The following is an 18,957-nucleotide window of genomic DNA, read 5'->3' on the forward strand; positions in this document are numbered from 1 at the left end:
ATTTTTCTAAACTCCATAAGATGATATACCTTAGGCACCAGGTGCTCTGGTGTTTGTTCTAATGGCGTATTTGTCTTCAGCATCCCCAAAAATCCATGAGTAATCCGTTTAAATCTATTAAGTGCCAAAAACCCTCGAAACTCCAGAGGATAACGTGCCTTAGGCACCAGGTCCTCCGGTGTGTGTTCTGATGATATATTCGTGTTCAGCATCCCCAAAAATCTATAAGTAATCTGTTTGCATCAATATAGTACCGAAAACCTCACCTAGCGGATGACGCCCCTTGCAGTGACTCTGGACACCAGGTTCTACGATGGTCTGTTTTGATGGCATGTTAGTGTTTACCACCCGAGTAATTTATTTTCATCAATTTAATGCCGAAATTCCTTAAAACTTCAGAAGATGACGTCCCTTGTAGTGACCTTGGGCACCAGGTGCACAGGGGTCGGCTGTGATGGCACATTCGTGTTTAGCGAACTCAAAAACCCTCCTGTCATCCATTTGCATCAATTAAATGCCGAATGCCCTCGAAATCCCAGAAGATGACGTGCCCTAGCAGCGACCCTGGATACCAGGTGTTCCGAAATTCAATTATGATGGCATATTCGTGTTTAGCGACTCCAAAAACTCGTAAGTAATCCGTTTGCATCAATTTAATACCGAAATCCCTCGAAACTCTAGAAGATGACGTCTCTTTCAGTAACCTTGGACACCAGGTGATTCGGTGGTCTGTTCTGATGGCATATTCATATCTAACACCTCAAAAACCCCCAAATAATCCACTTTTATCAATTTAATGCAAAAATCACTCAAAACTCCAGAAGAGGACGTCCCTTGCAATGACCTTGAGCTCCAGGTGCACAGAGGTCGGTTCTGATGGCATATTCTTGTTTAACGGCCTCAAAAACCCTTTAGAAATCTATTGGCATCAATTAAATGCCAAAAACCCTCGAAACCCCAGAAGATGACGTGACTTAGTATCGGCCCTGGGCACCAGGTACTCCAGAGGTCAATTCTGATGGCATATTCGTGTTTAGCGACCCCCAAAAACCCCCCAGTAATCCATTTGCATCAATTAAATGCCGAAAACCCTCGAAACTCCAGAAGATGGCGTGCCCTAGTTGCGACCCTGGTCACCAGATACTCCGGAGTTCAGTTCTGATATCATACTCGTGTTTATTGACCCCATAAATCCGTAAGTAATCCGTGTGCATGAATTTAATACCAAAAGCATTCGAAACTCGAGAAGATGACGTCGCTTGCAGTGACCTTGGGCACCTGGTAATCCAGTGGTCTATTCTGATGGCATATTCGTGTTTGGCGACCTCAAAAACCCCCGGAGTAATCCGTTTGCACCAATTTAATACCGAAAGCCCTGGAAAGTCCAGAAGATGACGTCCCTTGCAGTGACCTTGAGCACCAGGTGATCCAGAGGTCTGTTCTGATGGCATATTCGTGTTTAACCACCTCAAAAACCCCCCGAATAGTACAGTTGCATCAATTTAGTGCCGAAATCTCTCGAAACTCCAGAAGATAACGTGCCTTAGTAGCGACCCTGGGCACCAGGTACATCGGAGGTCAATTCTGATGGCACGTTAGTACTAGACCCCTAAAACCCGTGAGTACCTAATCCATTTGTCTCGATTTAATGCCGAAAACCATCGAAACTCCAGAAGATGACGTCTCTTGCACTGATCTTGGGCACCAGGTGATCCGGGGGTCAGTTCTGATTGCGTAATCGTATTCAGTGACCCCAAAAACCCCACAAATAATAAATTTTGTTCCTTAGTATACTAATTTTGACTTTATTTTTATATTTATGCAATTTTGGATGCATTTTATGCACTATACAGTGCAATTATGGATTTCCACCCATTTTTGAATAGTAGACTTTTTTCCTGACGTCATCCTGAACATAATGCAAAGAACTGCAAGTCTCTAGGTGCTGTATTTAAAAAATTATTTATTTTGTGCTAAATGCTCTCGTCTATTATAGGCCTGTACGATTTTGCTATATGTAATCTGTTATACAGTGCTAGTCAAAAGTCCGTACCCCCCCTCGTATCTTTTGAACGGTTATACCTATAATAGTGAAATTTGGAGATAGGAAATAAAAGGACGTAAGCTTCTTAACTAGTCATGACAGGTGACGTAATAGTGGCAGATGACTTTACAGCGCCACTGTGACAGATAATTTTAAATGGGGCCTTATGGCAAGTGACACCTCGTTTGAAAGGTATTGAAAATACCTATTCAGTCATACTAATATTGTTTAAGTTTAAGCTAATTTTGACGAATTAATGAAATAAATATAAAATTTTAGTTTCATTTAATTAATTCAAAATTCAAAATTCCGCCTATGATTACTTGTCAAAAAGGTTGACGTTGACGTAAAAACTACTAGAGAATCGAAAAACGTCAACTTTTTTGACAAAAAAACCATAGGCGTACATTTGAATTTTTATTAATTAAATGCGAAGCTACAATATTATATTTATTTAATTTATTCACCAAAATCAAAATCAACTAAAACACAAAAAAATTAGTATGGCCGAGTAGGTATTTTGAATACCTTTCAAACGAGGTATCACTTGCCATAAGGTCCCATTTAAAATTATCGGTCACAGTGGCTCTGTAACGTCATCTGTCACTATTACGTCACCTGTCATAACTAGTTAAGAAGCTTACGTCAGTTAATTTCCTCCATCCAAATTTCACTATTATAGGTAAAACCGTTCAAAAGATAAGAGGGGGGGTACGGACTTTTGACTAGCACTGTATATTATTCCTGATTTGGGAATAAACGCCACCGTTGCCTTTCTCCAAGCTTTGGGAATGTATCACAGAGCATGGCTAGCTCTAAATATTGCGATCAAGGGACCCATAATTATTTCCAGTACCTCTTGGAGAAGCTCAGGAAATATACATATCTACAGTTTTTTTAAACGAAAAATGTAGAAAAACATTTTTATAAAGAGATTTTTTCTCTGCAAAAGTTTTTTTGTTGATTATGTTAGAATAATATTTACATATATATGCCTACTCGTCTCAAATGACGTCAAAAATTACAGATATACGAAAAGAAGTCACACAAAATTGAAATTGACTCCCAAAAATTTACGTACATATTACATTCGTCGCTTACTGTATACGCACAAACATTGACTCAAAGTTTGAGGCAGACACAGATCTTTGGCTGTTTATTTTTCCAGGGGATTAAAGTTAGACAAAGTGAAAACATCCAGTCGACAGATTCAATTTAAAACTATATGGAGGGAGGTCGGAGAACGACCGTTTACGTTTTCCACTTGTTCCCATCCGACGGTAAAGGAATCCGACAATGGAAATTGGGCGCTGGAATTTATTGATACCCAAAACTTAAACTGAAAATCGTTTCTTTGGTATATATTTTATTTTGTTTGTAATAACAGTTCTGCACGACCCGAGAAAGCATTTGGAAAAAGTATTTGAAAATTGTTCCCTAATCCAATTTTGGTAACCATATTATAATGTACCGGGTGTCCCAATAACAATGGCTCTCGGCCATATCTCAGGAACCGTTTATAGTACAGCTTTGAGAAAAAATATTTATAACAAAAGTTGCCTCGGGAAAAGCCTGAAAATTATTTTCATAATTGTAGGTCCACCGCTAAAGGGCGTAATTGAATATCAAAAATAAAAAAATCAAAATTTTACAAAATTTACCTTATGAAAGCGCATTGGAAATCCAATCATCGTATTCTTCATAAAATTCTGCACATATTTGATTCGGAATGGGACGTTTCATCGCCGCCGGTTCATCGCCGCCGGTTCATCGCCGCCGGTTCATCGCCGCCGTTTCGATGCCGCCGGTTCATCGCCAGTCCATTTCATCGCCGGCCGTTTCATCGCCGGCCGTTTCATCGCCGGCCGTTTCATCGCCAGTTAGTCAGTTGATCTTGTATTATGGGAGATGACACGACACGACGGTAAATTCAGTTCAAAACTTATGACAAATAAATAGATAAAAAATATTATTATATTAATTTACTGTTCTATTTCTAGTTCCCCTACATTTGATACTAAACAGTATTAAATTTGTAGTGTTCAATTATATTTTATATTATAAAAGTTTAAAAGTCTATTAAAAGATTAAGTATGGCAAAGGGAATGGTCATATCTCGCATTTCCTAGAATTCCTAATTAATACTAAAAATAAATAATAAATGTAACCGTCGAAAATTGGTCGAAAATTAGGAAATATACCAGTTATCGATTAACTGACTGGCGATGAACCGGCGGCATCGAAACGGCCGGCGATGAACTGGCGGCATCGAAACGGCGGCGATGAACTGGCGGCGATGAAACGTCCTAGACATTTCACAAGTTTATGTCTACCTTCTACCTGTCTACCTGTTCCCATGCTTGTAGTGCAGAAGGAAACTAGCTCTCTTCTTCTCATTTCCAGAAACTTCTACTACCCCCCTTTTGATTTTCATAAAAGCCCGCTCGAGTCTGGTGAGCTGCCTGTCTAAACCCCCCAGTATTGAGTTTAACTTTGATTTTGATATCGACGTCACTCAAACTAAACATCTCAATTACCGTCTCCCTCAGTTCTTGCAGCTCACCATTCATCTTTTTTTAGCTTTGTAATCCCGCTGGGGATTGCTTCGAACCCATCACTGCCTCCGGTATCTTTTCCTTGCCACTGCTTACCGGCGTCCATCCCTGTTCTAGGTTCAACTAAATCCCCATCACTGGATGAAATCTAGTTCTCTCACGCTATTACTTTTTTCCCCTTGCCACTTTATCAGGGGTTCTCTCGGTCTTCTTAGATCGGGAGAAAATTTTTGAAGTGTACTCTCCTTCCACGACCACAATGACGTCATTTTTTCGATATTTGCCGTTATAATCCTATTCCCCCATATAATGGTGATATAAAAGACTTTCAGGTGTCAACTGCTCAAAATTCTTCTCAGGCTATGATAATGAAAAGGTTTTTCCAATATAACAAAATTCATACTAAAATAATGGCATCACTTGAGGTAAAAGATTAAGAAATACTCGATGAAGCAAACAGGGTCTCTATTCGGATTTCCGGATGAGGACTATTTTAGGGGGTACATCATTAATTGACCCTAGAAAAATTCGAATGGGAACGTGAAAGTCTTAAAGAGAGAACTACGGAGTTGGTAGATGCAGCAAAACAAGGAGAGTTCAAATTGTTTTTATTAAATAAAAGAAGTGTAAAGAAACAAGAGAGAAAGAGCTACAATACTACCCTATATCTAATTGTTTGAACACTACTAACATTTACAAAATTTATACGTCTTTTTGAAAAACATCTCCAGTAGTTCATTATTTTTCAGGAACACCATCGATCGCAGCGAGAACAGTGGGAAATACGACAATTGGACAATGACCTTCTTCAACAACGACATTCTGAGAGAGAACGCGAAAGAGAACAGAAGGAGTTAGCAGATCAGCGCATGCTGATTGAGAGTAGTGGAGGAAGTGCTGAAAGAGCTGGGGCATCAGCCACAACTACTGCTTCATCTGTCTTCGATCATGACGATTTCAAACTGCAGATGATGTAAGTTATTATAAAAATTATAAATGTTTTTTTCTAGTGCCTGACTCATCGTTTATTATAAATTAAGACAATATTTTTCTTCAATAGATTAAGAGAACCATTGATTTCAAACGTAAGAAATCTTCGGATCTTCGGATTTTGCGAGTTTTTAATAGATGTCGCTAATATCGTCTTTTGCTAACATGACAGAAAGATTTTGTTCCGATTCAGAGAGCGTACTGCTGATTCCAAAGCGAAAGGTGGTACTCTGTATTGACATAAAATCATAACCGTCTTTCGTAAATCCTAATAGGCAATATTTTAAGGTAAAAATAAACTTCTTCTTCTCCTTCTTCTTCTTTAGGTGCCGTGACTGTATTCGGACGTTGGCCGTCATCATGTTTACAATTTCTTGAAACCATTCTCTATCGGCTGTTGCGCGAAATAATTCTTCTACTGTGGAGCCACACCATTGTCTAATATTACGCAGCCATGACAGTTCCTTTCGACCAATCCATATCTTTCCCTCCGCTTTTCCTTGTATTATAAGGCGAAGCAGATGGTATTTAGGTTCTCTAATTATATCACCGAAGTATTCTGTTTTTCTCCTCTTTATGATGCTTATGAGCAGACGTTCTGAATTAGTTTGAAGAACATCTTCATTGGAAGTGTGCGAAACCCACGATATCTTTAGGATTCGTCGATAACACCACAATTCGAATGCTTCTAATTTATTTAGCAGTGTGGTTTTTAACGTCAATGTCTCACAACCATACAATAGGATAAACCACCCATAACATTTCAGGATCTTCTTGCGGATATTCATCGACAGGTTTCTGTTACATAAAACTGGTTTCTAGGTCATAAAAGCCTTCCGTGCTTTTTCGATCCTAGTTATTATCTCTTCATCAGAGTCACAATTTACATTTAACCAGCTGCCAAGGTACTTAAAATGATTTACCCGGCATTCTCCAGCAAGAGAAAGCAGACCTTGATCAATATTAATCTTTCCAACTACCATCCACTCTGTCCTTGAAATGTTGATTTTAGCCAAGTTGATTTTACCTGTTGGCCTCTCCGATAACTTGCTTCACTGACTAGATTTAGTTGTTTCTGAAGATCTTGTAAAAAGTCTAGTAAAGATCTTTTCTGCAAGAATGGCTGTATCGTTAGCGTATCTAATATTGTTGATTAATGTTGTTCTGAAGCTATTTTCTTGTGGCATTTTTGCAATTAAATGCCGATATAAATGAGTCAGATCAAATAAATTATTAGAAGAATTTTTTTACTAAGCAACAACATTTTTGTTTAATTCATTAATATTTTTTGTATTTTGACAGCGACACCCGATTTGGGCGTCGAAGCGTTAATAAAATAATTTTTTTTAGTAAAATTGTGGCTTATTTCCCATCAAAACTAGTTAATTGTTGATTACTTCTCCGCCTAGTCTTAGTCCCTTTTGTCTATCATCCAAAGCCGCCTTAAAGATTTCTTCACAGTACAGATTAAAAAGGGTGGGTAATAAAACACAACCCTGTCGTACTCCACGTTTTATGGCTAGTTTTTAAGTACGACTGTCTCTAATCTGGATTGAGGCTACTTGATTGTAATATAACTAGTTCAGCTGTCTTATATCGTAGTGGTCAAGTACTGCTGCCCGCAGGCAATCGAAAAGTGTATCATGTTGTACTCGGTCGAATGCCTTCTCGAAGTCGATGAAACAAAATAAACGTTCTTTCGGAACTCACAACTTTTTTGTAATAAAACTCGCATACAAAATAGTGCCTCTCTAGTTCCTAGACCATTTCAAAATCCAAATTGTTTATTACCCATTCTACTTTCGCATAGAAGGAATACTCGGTTTTGTATAATACGTAAAAGTATCTTAAGTGTATGGCTCATCAAACTGATAAGTCTAAAATCGCTGCATTAGGTGCTTTTCTTTGGTAATGTTATAAACAGTGACTCCAACCAATCAACTGGTATTTTTCCTTCGTTGTAAATTTTGTTACAGAAAGTGGTCAAGTAGGTAATGCTTTCCTCGTCCAAAAGTTTAAGTAGCTCAACAGGGATTTGAAAAAAAAAACAACGGAATGCCATTTAATGGATATTTTTATTTATTTTAAATTACAATAATTGTTTACTTCACTACCATTTACTCAGTGTACAGTTATTCTTAAATTTAGTTCTGGCCCTTCTCTCAGCAAAGCTCCTATCGATGCTTTACTTACCATTAAGCAATTTAGCTCACCTGCGATGTCTTTGTACATCAAATTCTGTGCCGTTACATGCACTTCGCAATAAGTAGAGAATGCTATAGAATCCGACTTTGAACAAAGTTCAATGGTACTCCGATAGTGATCCTCACATGGACAAAAGAGCCAGAAAAGAGCTGAAGCTTGGCTCGATTTCTTTTCTGGAGAACCCGTCACCATGAGCCAGAAAGAGTTGATAGGAATGTGTTGACTGAACTTGCTGCAAGTTTTTATAACGCTCTGTGAGCTTTGTGAGTTTCTTATATCTATTTTGTTAAACTCATAGACAGTTATCACTGCTATACAGTGGTTACTGTCGTGTTCTATGCTTGACACGTCGCACGGAAGACAAAGTTCTTTTCCTCTTTCAACGTTGTATTTAGGAATATCTGGATGTTCGTGTTTGAAATGAGTGACGAATGTCGATGTTGCAACTACTTTCTTGCATGGTTTATGAGGACATTTTATGGGAACTTTAGACTGCTGTGGTGGTAATACTCGTTGGCTACTAGTTTTAATGAGAGTGTTTTGACTGGTTTCGAATACATGTGATGTCTTTGAGACAACTCGGTCGACGATTCCATTTTTTCTACTTAGTAATAGTCGCACTTCTTCTGTAGGAAGTCTAAATAATCCTTCAAGTGTTACGTTTATACCGTTTTGTACTTTGGGCTCATCTCTCAAGTCTAACCTAAAATATAATAAATAAAAAATCTAATCTAAAATAAAAAAAACTGATGAAACGTATTTGTTTAACTACTGTGTAATAATTATACCTATATAAAATATATCTACAGTCTACAGGGTGATTAATTAGTAGGGTAAAGCTCAATAGCTCTGCTATAGTAATAGATAGCAATAAAAGTTAATAACAAAAATTTTAGCCACCTTTGAGCTTCACATTACAAAATTAGTTAGAATGTTACAGGGTGTTCGATAACACAGTGGCAGACCAAATTTATGTTTTTTTTTAATGGAACACCCTATATTTTATTTTAAATTCGAAATCCTGTTAACTTCTCTATCACAAAAATATAAAAGTTTGTTATGTTATACAGGGTATTTACTAAGTTATAACCAATTTTATATGAAAATCGTAACAAGTTCAACTCCCTGTATAAATAAAAATACGCAAAACAACAATGGTTTATTAATGCCATATTTTTTAACGTATTGTCAAAATTTTCAAGAATGGTCGATATTGCTAATTTTCTTTATATCAAATACAGGGTGAGTCAAAACGCAAGTACATTATTTTCTCAGTAATTTTAAATGGAACACCCTGTATTTTATATCACTATTGAAAAGTACTATTACCGTACTTTAATTTTTAGATTACATTCCCTATGTCTAAATTTATTAGTTTTCGAGATATTTTCATTTTTCAATGGACTAGTAGAGTGGCCACTCAAATCACCGGAATTTAATAAACTGGACTGATTTTTTTAGGGTTACGTTAATAATAAAGTTTATAAAATACCTCCAACAACAAGGGATGAGATGAAAAATAGAATACAAAGTGTATTTCGATGTGTTAATTTACAAATCCTCCGTAGAGTAAGTAGCTCATTCAATGATCGTTTTTGTACATAAATGTGTTAGGAGATAATTTTGAACACCTTATGTAATTAAATGTTAAAAATATTTTATGAAAAGTAGCTCCTAATGTTTTCAAACATGTTTTTTTGCAAAATGTATTACTGATAAATTATGTTTGGTTCTTTATTTGTTACATTGTTACATTTACATATAAAAGTAGTGTTTAATTGTCTTCACAAAATATTGTATTTTGTGTTTGTGTTTTTTTGTAAAATTTATTACTAATTTTCTTTGTTTATTTGTTGCATTCACATAAAAAGATAGTTTCTAATTGTTTAAAAAATGTTGCATGTAGTAGTTGTGTTTTTGTTTGTAAAATGTATTACTAATAAATTATTTTTATTTCTTTATTTGCTACAGTGTTACATTGATTACCGGATTGATAATCGGTAATCTTCAATTGACAATTCAGTTATGGCTTACTTAAAATTTAGATAAATTTAAACACCTAAAATAATTTGCTCTGAAAAATGAAAATATCTCGAAAACTAATAAATTTGGGCATAGGGAATGTTATGTAAAAATTAAAGTACGTTAATGTTACTTTTCAATAATAATATAAAATATAGGGTGTTCTATTTAACATTACTGAGAAAATAATGTACTTGCGTTTTGACTCTCCCTGTATTTGATATAAAGAAAATTAGCAATATCAATAATTAATAAACCATTAAGCAGCAATTAATAAACCATTGCTGTTGTGCTTATTTTTATTTATACAGGGAGTTGAACTTGTTACGATTTTCATACAAAATTGGTTATAACTTTGTAAATACCCTGTATAACATTACAAACCTTTATATTTTTGTGATGGAGAAGTTAACAGGATTTCGAATATAAAATAAAATATAGGGTGTTCCATTTAAAAAAAAAACATAAGTTAGGTCTGCCACTGTGTTATCGAACACTCTGTAACATTCTAACTAATTTTGTAATGTGAAGCTCAAAGGTGGCTAAAATTTTTGTTATTAACTTTTATTGCTATCTATTACTATAGCGGAGCTATTGAGCTTTACCCTACTAATCAATCACCCTGTATATGTATTACTAAGATCGTCAGAGCGTCAGAGAAAACGGGAGACCCACATTTCCTAAACCTGTTGTCCGATTTAAGTGATTTTTTTAATATGCTATAGCCTTATTCTTTAACAATAGGGCTTTTCATCGATTGTCATTTGTTTAGAGCTTCTGTCATATGTTGTATAATCTGTGTATAATATTAATATACACGGATTATACCACATATGACAGAAGCTCGAAACAAATGACTGTGGTAAACAGGTAAATTTTCATTGTATACCGGGTGGACCGCTCCATTCTTCTCTGCGTGACTCTTAGTTTGGTAGCCGAGGCTTTAGTTAAGGTAAGTGTTTCTGATCCGTACGTCAAGACTGGGAGGACGCACTGATCGAATACCTTTCTCTTTACACATGTGGGTAACTCACTTTTAAAAGTTTCTCTCAGTTTTCCAAATGCTGCCCACCCAAATGCTGCCGGAATGGAGCGGTCAATGTTAGGAATAACTCTGCGAGACAAAATCAGAAACGAAGAAATCAGGAGAAGAACAAAGGTGACTGACGTCATCGAGAGAATAGCCAGGTTGAAGTGGAGATGGGCAGGACACGTAGCCAGAATGACAGATGGGCGATAGACGAAGAGCTTATTGGAATGGAGGCCAAGAGAAGACAAGAGAAGCGTCGGTCGACCGCCTACAAGATGGACTGACGACTTAAGAAAGGTAAATAAAAACTGGATGAGGGCGGCGCAGGATAGATGGGGTTAGAAACGAGGGGAGGAGGCCTATGTTCAGCAGTGGACTTTTGAGGCTGGATGATGATGATGACCGGGTGGGCCAATCAAAATTTGTTTTTTTTTTTCTTAAAGTTCGCAACACCCTGTGGAATATTCTAGCATTTATAAAATACTGAAATTAAAACCCAACTATATCCTCAGGTTTTCTTAACATTCTGTTTTTTTAATTCATTTGCTTATGTTGGATAATAATAAAGGTAGGTACATACTTTAACAACTATCCTTGTTCTTGCTCAGTACAGGGTGTTTCTAAATAAGTGCGACAAACCTATAGGGGTAATTCTACATGAAAAATAATGAACGTTTGCTTTATAAACATATGTAGTCTGGGCTGATTACCGGAGAATAGGTCATTTTTGGGAAAAGTTATTTACCAGCAATTTTATTGCTGGAATAGAATTATAAGATCCTATATATTAATAATATAGGTATGCAAAGTCCTCAGATAGTGTGCTACTTTTTTTATAAACAAAATGGCGCACGAAAATCGTGTTTTTTTCAATTATTGCTCTATAACTCCGAAGATTTTAACTTTACAACAAAAATACTCAAATAAAAATTCACCGTGATTAAATTCTGCATAGAGACGCGTTTTTCCCGATCTACTTCGACGAAAATTTTCCTCGGAAAATGCGGGTTTTCCCAACAAAATCTTTAATTTTCAAATAAAGTTTTAGATAAGTAATTATCTACCAATAATTAAATAATTTGGTGACTTAAAAGCCTTTTTGGTTTAGATTATAGTTACAGAAGCTGATGAAAATTAAACGAATATTTTAGCAACAATTCAATTGTTAATTAATAATTTACGGTCGCAATAATAACCAAAATAATTATGATACACTGATCAAGCTTTGAAATCTTATAAAGATGAGATGTCTATTTAATATTTTGTCGACAAAATATGAATTTTTTATTTTTTTGCATAATCTTTAAATGTTTTAAAAAAAATAGTTATAAACAAATTAACGTTTCTCAGAAAGTTTTTATTATATTATAATTTTAAAAAATAGCTAAAATGCGCATTTTAAATATCTTTAAAATGAATGCTTTAAAACTTTTTTGCAACCATTTGTAAAAAAGTTATGAAATAGCAAAATAAACATACGATTACTACTGTGTTTATATATATTTTTTTAATTCTTTCAAAGCGTAGAAGTGAGTTTAAAGTACAAGCGAATTATTTACAAAAAAATATCGATCTCAGTTTAATGGTTATATATTAATTAAAGATTATAAATATATTTTTTTGTAATTTACACGCGCGAAAGTAGAGTAACACAGTACTGTAGCTAAAATTTTCACTCTGAGCGACGACCAGCCGCGTGATGTACACTTTTAATAAAAAATGCATGCTGGGTGTCAGTCGCTTCGAGTGAACATTTTAGCTCCGACTCTGTATCAGGCCTACGTTTGCGCTAAAAATTACAAAAAAAAGTATTTTTAATCTTTGATTAAAATATAACCATTGCACTAATTTTTGACATTCTTTGTGAGTAATTAGGTTGTACCATAGACTCACTTTTAAGCTTTGAAACAATTAAAACAAATTATAAACAACGGAGATTTCGTATATTTACTTTGCTGCTTCATAACTTTTTTGCAAATGGTTGGAAAATTTTTTTAAAGCATTCATTTTCAAGACCTATGAAATACGCATTTTAAGTATTTTTTTTAAATTAGAATATAATAAAAAATTTCTGAGAAATGTTAATTTGTTTATAACAATTTTTTTAAACATTTAAAGATTATGCAAAAAAAATGAAAAATTTATATTTTGTCGACAAAATATTAAATAGGCATCACACCTTTATAATCTTTCTAAGTTTGATCAATGTCTCATGATTATTTTGGTTGTTATTGCGACTGTAAATTGTTAATTAACAATTGAATTGTGCTAAAATGTTCGTTTCATTTTTACCGGCTTCTGAATTTATAATCTATAACAAGAAAGCTTTTATTTCACTAAGCTATATAATTATTGATAAATAATTACTGGCCCAAAAAATTTATTTGAAAATTCGAGATTTTGTTGGGAAAACCAACATTTTCCGAGGAAAATTTTCGTCGGAGCAAATCGGGAAAAACATGCCTCTATGCAGAATTAAATTGGGGTGAATTTTTATTTGAGTGTTTTTGGTGTAAAGTTAAAATCTTCGGAGTTATAGAGCAATAATTGAAAAAAATACGATTTGTCGGCGCCATTTTGTTTATAAAAAAAGTAGCACACTATATGCGGACTTTGCATACCTATATTAATAATATATAGGATCTTATAATTCGATTCCAGCAATAAAATTGCTGGTAAATAACTTTTCTTTGTACTTTACTAATTAGACCAGCGTATTATAACTATTTTTTTTCAAAATTTAAAGATTATGCAAAAAAAAGAAAAATTTATATTTTGTCGATAAAATATTAAATAAGCATCTCATCTTTATAATCTTTATAAGTTTGATCAATGTATCATGATTATTTTGGTTATTATTGCGATCGTAATTTGTTAATTAACAATGGAATTGTTGCTAAAATATTCGTTTAATTTTCACCGGCTTCTGGAATTACAATCTATACCAAGAAAGCTTTGATGTCACTAAGTTATTTAATTATTGATTAATAATTACTTACCTAAAACTTTATTTGAAAATTAGAGTTTTTGTTAGGAAAACCCGCATTTTCCGAGGAAAATTTTCGTCGGAGCAAATCGTGAAAAACACATCTCTATGCAGAATTTAATTGCGGTGAATTTTTATTAAGGTGTTTTAGTTGTATAGTTAAAATCTTCGGAGTTATAGAGCAATAATTGAAAAAAATACGATTTTTCGGCGCCATTTTGTTTATTAAAAAAGTAGCACACTATCTGCGGACTTTGCATACCTATATTATTAATATATAGGATCTTATAATTCGATTCTAGCAATAAAATTGCTGGTAAATAACTTTTCCATGAATTTTGCTAATTAGCCCAGAGTAATGTCCGTAGGTAAATGCTTAGTTTCCGAGATACGAGATGTTGAATTTTTATCTTATAAACTGACGATTTATTTATTTCTCTAAAACCGGTTGAGATATGCAAATGAAATTTGGTAGGTTTTGAGACATAATTATTGCGCATTTTTTGACATGCAATTAAGAATTTTATATTCTTCATTGGCGCGGATACGGGTCATACTACTCGTATTTACAGGGCAAACGCGCAAACATTTCCGGGCTTATTTTAATTTTACGTTTTTTCACCCGCAAGAAGGGGTGAATTTCACCCCCAAGTAAAAGCAACCAACGGCATAAGTTCAACTTAGAAATGGAAGGTAAGTAGAACCTAAAACCATATTTTCATGCAATTCAGAGTTGACCCTGAAAATTTCACTTCAAAACGGTCATTTAGGTACTGGGCTAAAATGCCTTTTTTTTCAAAATAACTTAAAAAGTGTTAGTGATACGAAAAATCTCAACGAATAAAAAACGTAGTTTCTGCTTTTCGGAACATTTTGGATTTTTTGTTTTTCTGTAAGACAAAAACTGGTTAAAATATGGCTGTGCAAAATTTGCATACACTCGTAATTAGTGACTCGCTTAAACCTTTTTAACTACAGCCCCTTAAAAAATAAGCACTTTCAACCAGTCATTAATTTCATTTGAAATTTGAAATTTGAAAAAAAGAACCAATTTTATGTTGAGCGTAACTTGCCTAGTCTTGATGCTAGAGACTATAAAAAACAAAAATTAAGTTTTTTTAACACTTAAAGTTTTAATGATTTTTCCCTCAAAGTTATTATTTTCCGTTGAACTATTCAATTTGGAATTTGACGAATAGGAACTTACTTTTCATGAACTACAACTTTGCCTCCACTAGGTCTACAGACTCATACATACATACACTGTTCTAGTTTTTTATAAGCTACATTTTTAGTTCTAGTTTTTTATAAGCTACATTTTTACTAAGATTATTTTTTTCGATAAAATACTTACTTTTTCAGTTATTTGTGAAAAGCCACCTGAAAAAGGTGAGTTTTTTGTTGAAAAATGAACATTTTCACTCGCAAATAACTCAAAAAGTATTGACTTAATGAAAAAATAAAACTACAGAACTAACGTTGCTCAGAATTATTCAGTTTATCCACTTCTGGACTTATTTTGAACGAATGTTTTTCCACCCCTTCAAAAGGAGTTGCTTTCACCCCTCAAGTAAAAGCAACCAACGGCATAAGTCCAAAAGTGTAGTACATAGATAGTAAGAGGAACTTAAATCGAAATTTTCATGTAATTCGGTATTAACACAGAAAATTACACGGTATCGCCGTATTTCATGTTCATTTTCTGAAAGTTATTGCAAAAACCTTATAGATCTATGATAGATAATCTCCTTTGTTTAGTGACTAAATTAAATATCTTTATTTTATCCCAATTCGGATAGTTTGTTGTCCTAGTGTTGCTTCAGTCTTCAAGTCAATAAATAGATCGGGGGACGACCTAATATAGAGGGAGTACGGATAGGAGGATTAAACAGGTTATTAAGAGGTTATAATAAAATTTTGAGTCACACTGGTCGTTTTTTAGATTTCCAAACAGAAATCGTTTGAAAAGCCGCTCAAAAAATAATTTATTTTGTTATAGTTTATTCTCTCAACAAGATTCTTTAAAAAAGTGTATATTTACCTGTTACAATTGAATCCATTCTTAAAAATTTGGTTAGCATTGTATCTGTAGGGTCTACCAATGCCAGGCTTTGCTCTTATTTTATTCAAAAAATCCGCATTCACTTTACTTTCAGTAAAAGCTCCAGTTACCTTACATACTACACAAGTCGCCCCATTTTTTTGATATCCCTTATACCTGCTCTTTAGATCAACAAAACAATCGATGCAGTACTGATGATTTTGTGGACACTGATACAATGGAACCGTGTTAGGTATCTCGTCACATAAATTGCATTTGACAATAGTGGTCCAATGATTGGCTTCTTCCATGATTCAGGAATGGAAGGAACATTCGATGATGGTATCGTTCATCTTTCGCCAAATTCAACGTCAGATACAAAAATTTTGTTTGCCAAACACATTATATGATTACAATGATATATTGAATGATGCTTGACAGAATATTTGATTAACAAAAATGTGACATACGATACTATATAGTATCTATCATAATTATGTCATACAAAGTCAATTTCTATTATTAAAGTTGGTTCTTATTAAACTTTTAATACATTTTTTGAATATACACAAAATTAAGTTATGAGGAAAGTAAAATATTGAAAATAAATTAATAACATAAATGAATATATTATAAATAATTTGAAAAATATGTCAAAAGTACACGTGAAAATATAATTCAAAATATAATTCCTATAACCGAATAATATAATCTTTTGTCTCTATATAAACATTCTGTAATCACCTGGGTCTTTCACTATACCTATCTGAGGCAACAACATGGGATTGTGTAATGGTCAGGTGTTGCCCTGTATAAGAGAAGTTTGTGCCTTTGTTGTATTTACTCCATGCCAACTCAAAATTGCCTGTAAATAAGATATAGAAGAATAAGATTGTGTAATGATCGGCAGTTACCCCTGAGAGAAAAAAGTTTGTGTTTTGTTATATTTTTCCCATGCCAACTCAAAATTGCCAGTAAACTCAAAAAAAAAAAGTAGAAGAATAAGATTGTGTAATGGTCGGCAGTTGCTCCTGAGAGCAAAGTTTGTGTCTTTGTTGAATGTGTTCCATGCCAACTCAATATTGCCAGTAAACTAAAAAAGAAGTAGAGGAATAAGATTGTGTAATGGTCGGCAGTTGCTCCTGAGAGTAAAGTTTGTGTCTTTGTTGAATTTGTCCCATGCCAACTCAAAATTGCCAGTAAACTAAAAAAGAAGTAGAAGAATAAGATTGTGTAGTAGTCGGCAGTTGCCCTTGAGAGAAAAAAGTTTAATGTCGTTGAAAAAAAAAGTTAAGTTTTTGTATTTGTCCCATGCCAACTCAAAATTTCTCCTAAATCAAAGAAGAAAAAGAAGATTGTGTATTGATAGACAGTTGCCCCCTTAGACAAGGAAAGAGAGGTTGCCCCTAGCCTGAAATTTTTTTTATCTTGTCATGTTTGTCCGACACCAACCAAAATTTTCAGTTAACTAAAGAAGAAGAAGAAAAAGATGAAGAAAAAGAAGAAACAAATTGTACAATGTACTAACTCCAAATTGTAAGTGAATAAGGGATTTTTCCCTTGTTCCGAGACGATGAGCTGGCCAAATACCCAAGTAGGTGGAGGCCAATAAACTGAAGAAGAAGAAGAAGAAGTCAATTTCTAATTATAATTATTATCAAAATTACATTGATTTGAAAAATCAACTATATCAACTCAATCAAACGATAAACAGTCCGCATTAATTTGACAAATATTGACATCAGCGCATGGGCGCCCATATAAAAATTTTTAGGGGGTTAAGGGCGTCAGACGTGAAGATGTTGCACATTACATCTTGGATGACAATAGTATACAGTTTAAAGCATCCGAAAAGCCAAGGGAACACGCCCCCCTGCTCATAAGTATGGGCGCCTATGCATCAGGGACTTTTATCGGGAATAAAGTATCTACTAAGCTATTTTTTTTGTATTAATTTAATCAGTCACATTAGTATGACGTCACATTTTCATATTTTAAGGTTATATTAATTTCCACCGGTCCGATACAGCTTTTATTAATACTATCCAGATATAGCCATACGGACCACACTCCCTCTAAAGGGAAAATTCACTCACCCCAAGTATCTATGGTATCAAAAGGATTGAGCTCTGGTGGGACTGTTTCCGTGTTATCGAGCCCTAGGTGACTTGGTGTGCACGAATATCTCCCAGAAATTTTTGTACACATCTGCCTGTCGAGAGTAGTCTTCTTCTTCTTCTTCTTCGTCTAGCCATTCACGTCCACATCTGAACATAAGCCTCTTCAAGTCTTCCTTTCCATTGTTTTTTGTTGTACGCTACTTGTAGCCAATTTTTCCCGGCAGTTCGTTTCAGATCATCTGTCCATCTCATAGGAGGTCTGCCTCTGGGTCTTTTGTATTCGTATGGTCTCCAGGTTAGAATTGTTCTGTGCCATTTGTTAAGATCGCTCCTAGCTACATGTCCAGCGTATTCCCATTTCAATTTTAGTGATTTTTGTACCACATCGGTGACTTTGGTTTTCTGTCTTATCCATGTGTTTGTTTTTCTGTCCTTAAGTGATATGCCAAGCATTGCTCTTTCCATCGCGTGTTGAGTGACTCTGAGTATGTTCATATTCTTTTTTGTGATTGTCCATGTTTGTGCCCCATATGTTAATATCGGAATAATGCATGCATCAAAAACTTTAGATCTAAGATGTAGTTGAATTTGCTGATTTCTGAGTATATAGTTCAGTTTGCCGAATGCTGCCCATGCTAACTTTCTTCTTCTTTTTATTTCTTCTTCTAAGTATATATATTCTTCAACTTTTTCTATAACTTTGTTGTTTATTATTGTCATCGTTTCTTCGGAGTGCATGACTTTTGTTTTGTTTAAATTCATTTTCAGTCCTATTTTAGAAGTTTCTGTGTGTAGTTCTGAAAGCATGGTTTGCAGTTCTTGTAGGTCAGTAGCTATCAGGATTGTCATCCGCAAATCGTAGATTACTGAGGTAGCGGCCATTGATGTTTATTCCCTTATATTTCCAATTTAGATTTTTAAAAACGTCCTCCAAAACTAAGGTGAACAGTTTGGGTGATAGAGT

General features: G+C 34.4%; 2 protein-coding genes across 2 annotated transcripts in view; one reads left to right on the plus strand and one right to left on the minus strand.

Moving 5' to 3' along the window:
• The window catches only part of LOC126885878 (uncharacterized), a 144,929-nt gene extending 139,287 nt beyond the window's left edge, over window positions 1-5,642 (plus strand). The window contains exon 4 of the mRNA XM_050652671.1: window positions 5,349-5,642. Coding sequence (XP_050508628.1) covers window positions 5,349-5,576 — 228 coding nt within the window. The 3' untranslated portion in view covers window positions 5,577-5,642. The remainder of the gene's footprint in view (window positions 1-5,348) is intronic.
• A 2,003-nt stretch (window positions 5,643-7,645) lies between these two features.
• On the minus strand, window positions 7,646-16,347 carry LOC114328676 (uncharacterized). Its single transcript, XM_028277594.2, has 2 exons — window positions 15,874-16,347; window positions 7,646-8,497 (listed from the first exon to the last, which is right to left on the minus strand). The coding sequence occupies exons 1-2, from the start codon at window positions 16,182-16,184 to the stop codon at window positions 7,711-7,713; spliced, it is 1,098 nt and encodes a 365-aa protein (XP_028133395.1). The 5' UTR covers window positions 16,185-16,347; the 3' UTR covers window positions 7,646-7,710.
• Window positions 16,348-18,957: the final 2,610 nt, after the last annotated feature.

The sequence above is a fragment of the Diabrotica virgifera genome, chromosome 6, assembly GCF_917563875.1.
Source record: "Diabrotica virgifera virgifera chromosome 6, PGI_DIABVI_V3a".
NCBI classification, from domain to species: Eukaryota; Metazoa; Arthropoda; class Insecta; order Coleoptera; family Chrysomelidae; genus Diabrotica; species Diabrotica virgifera.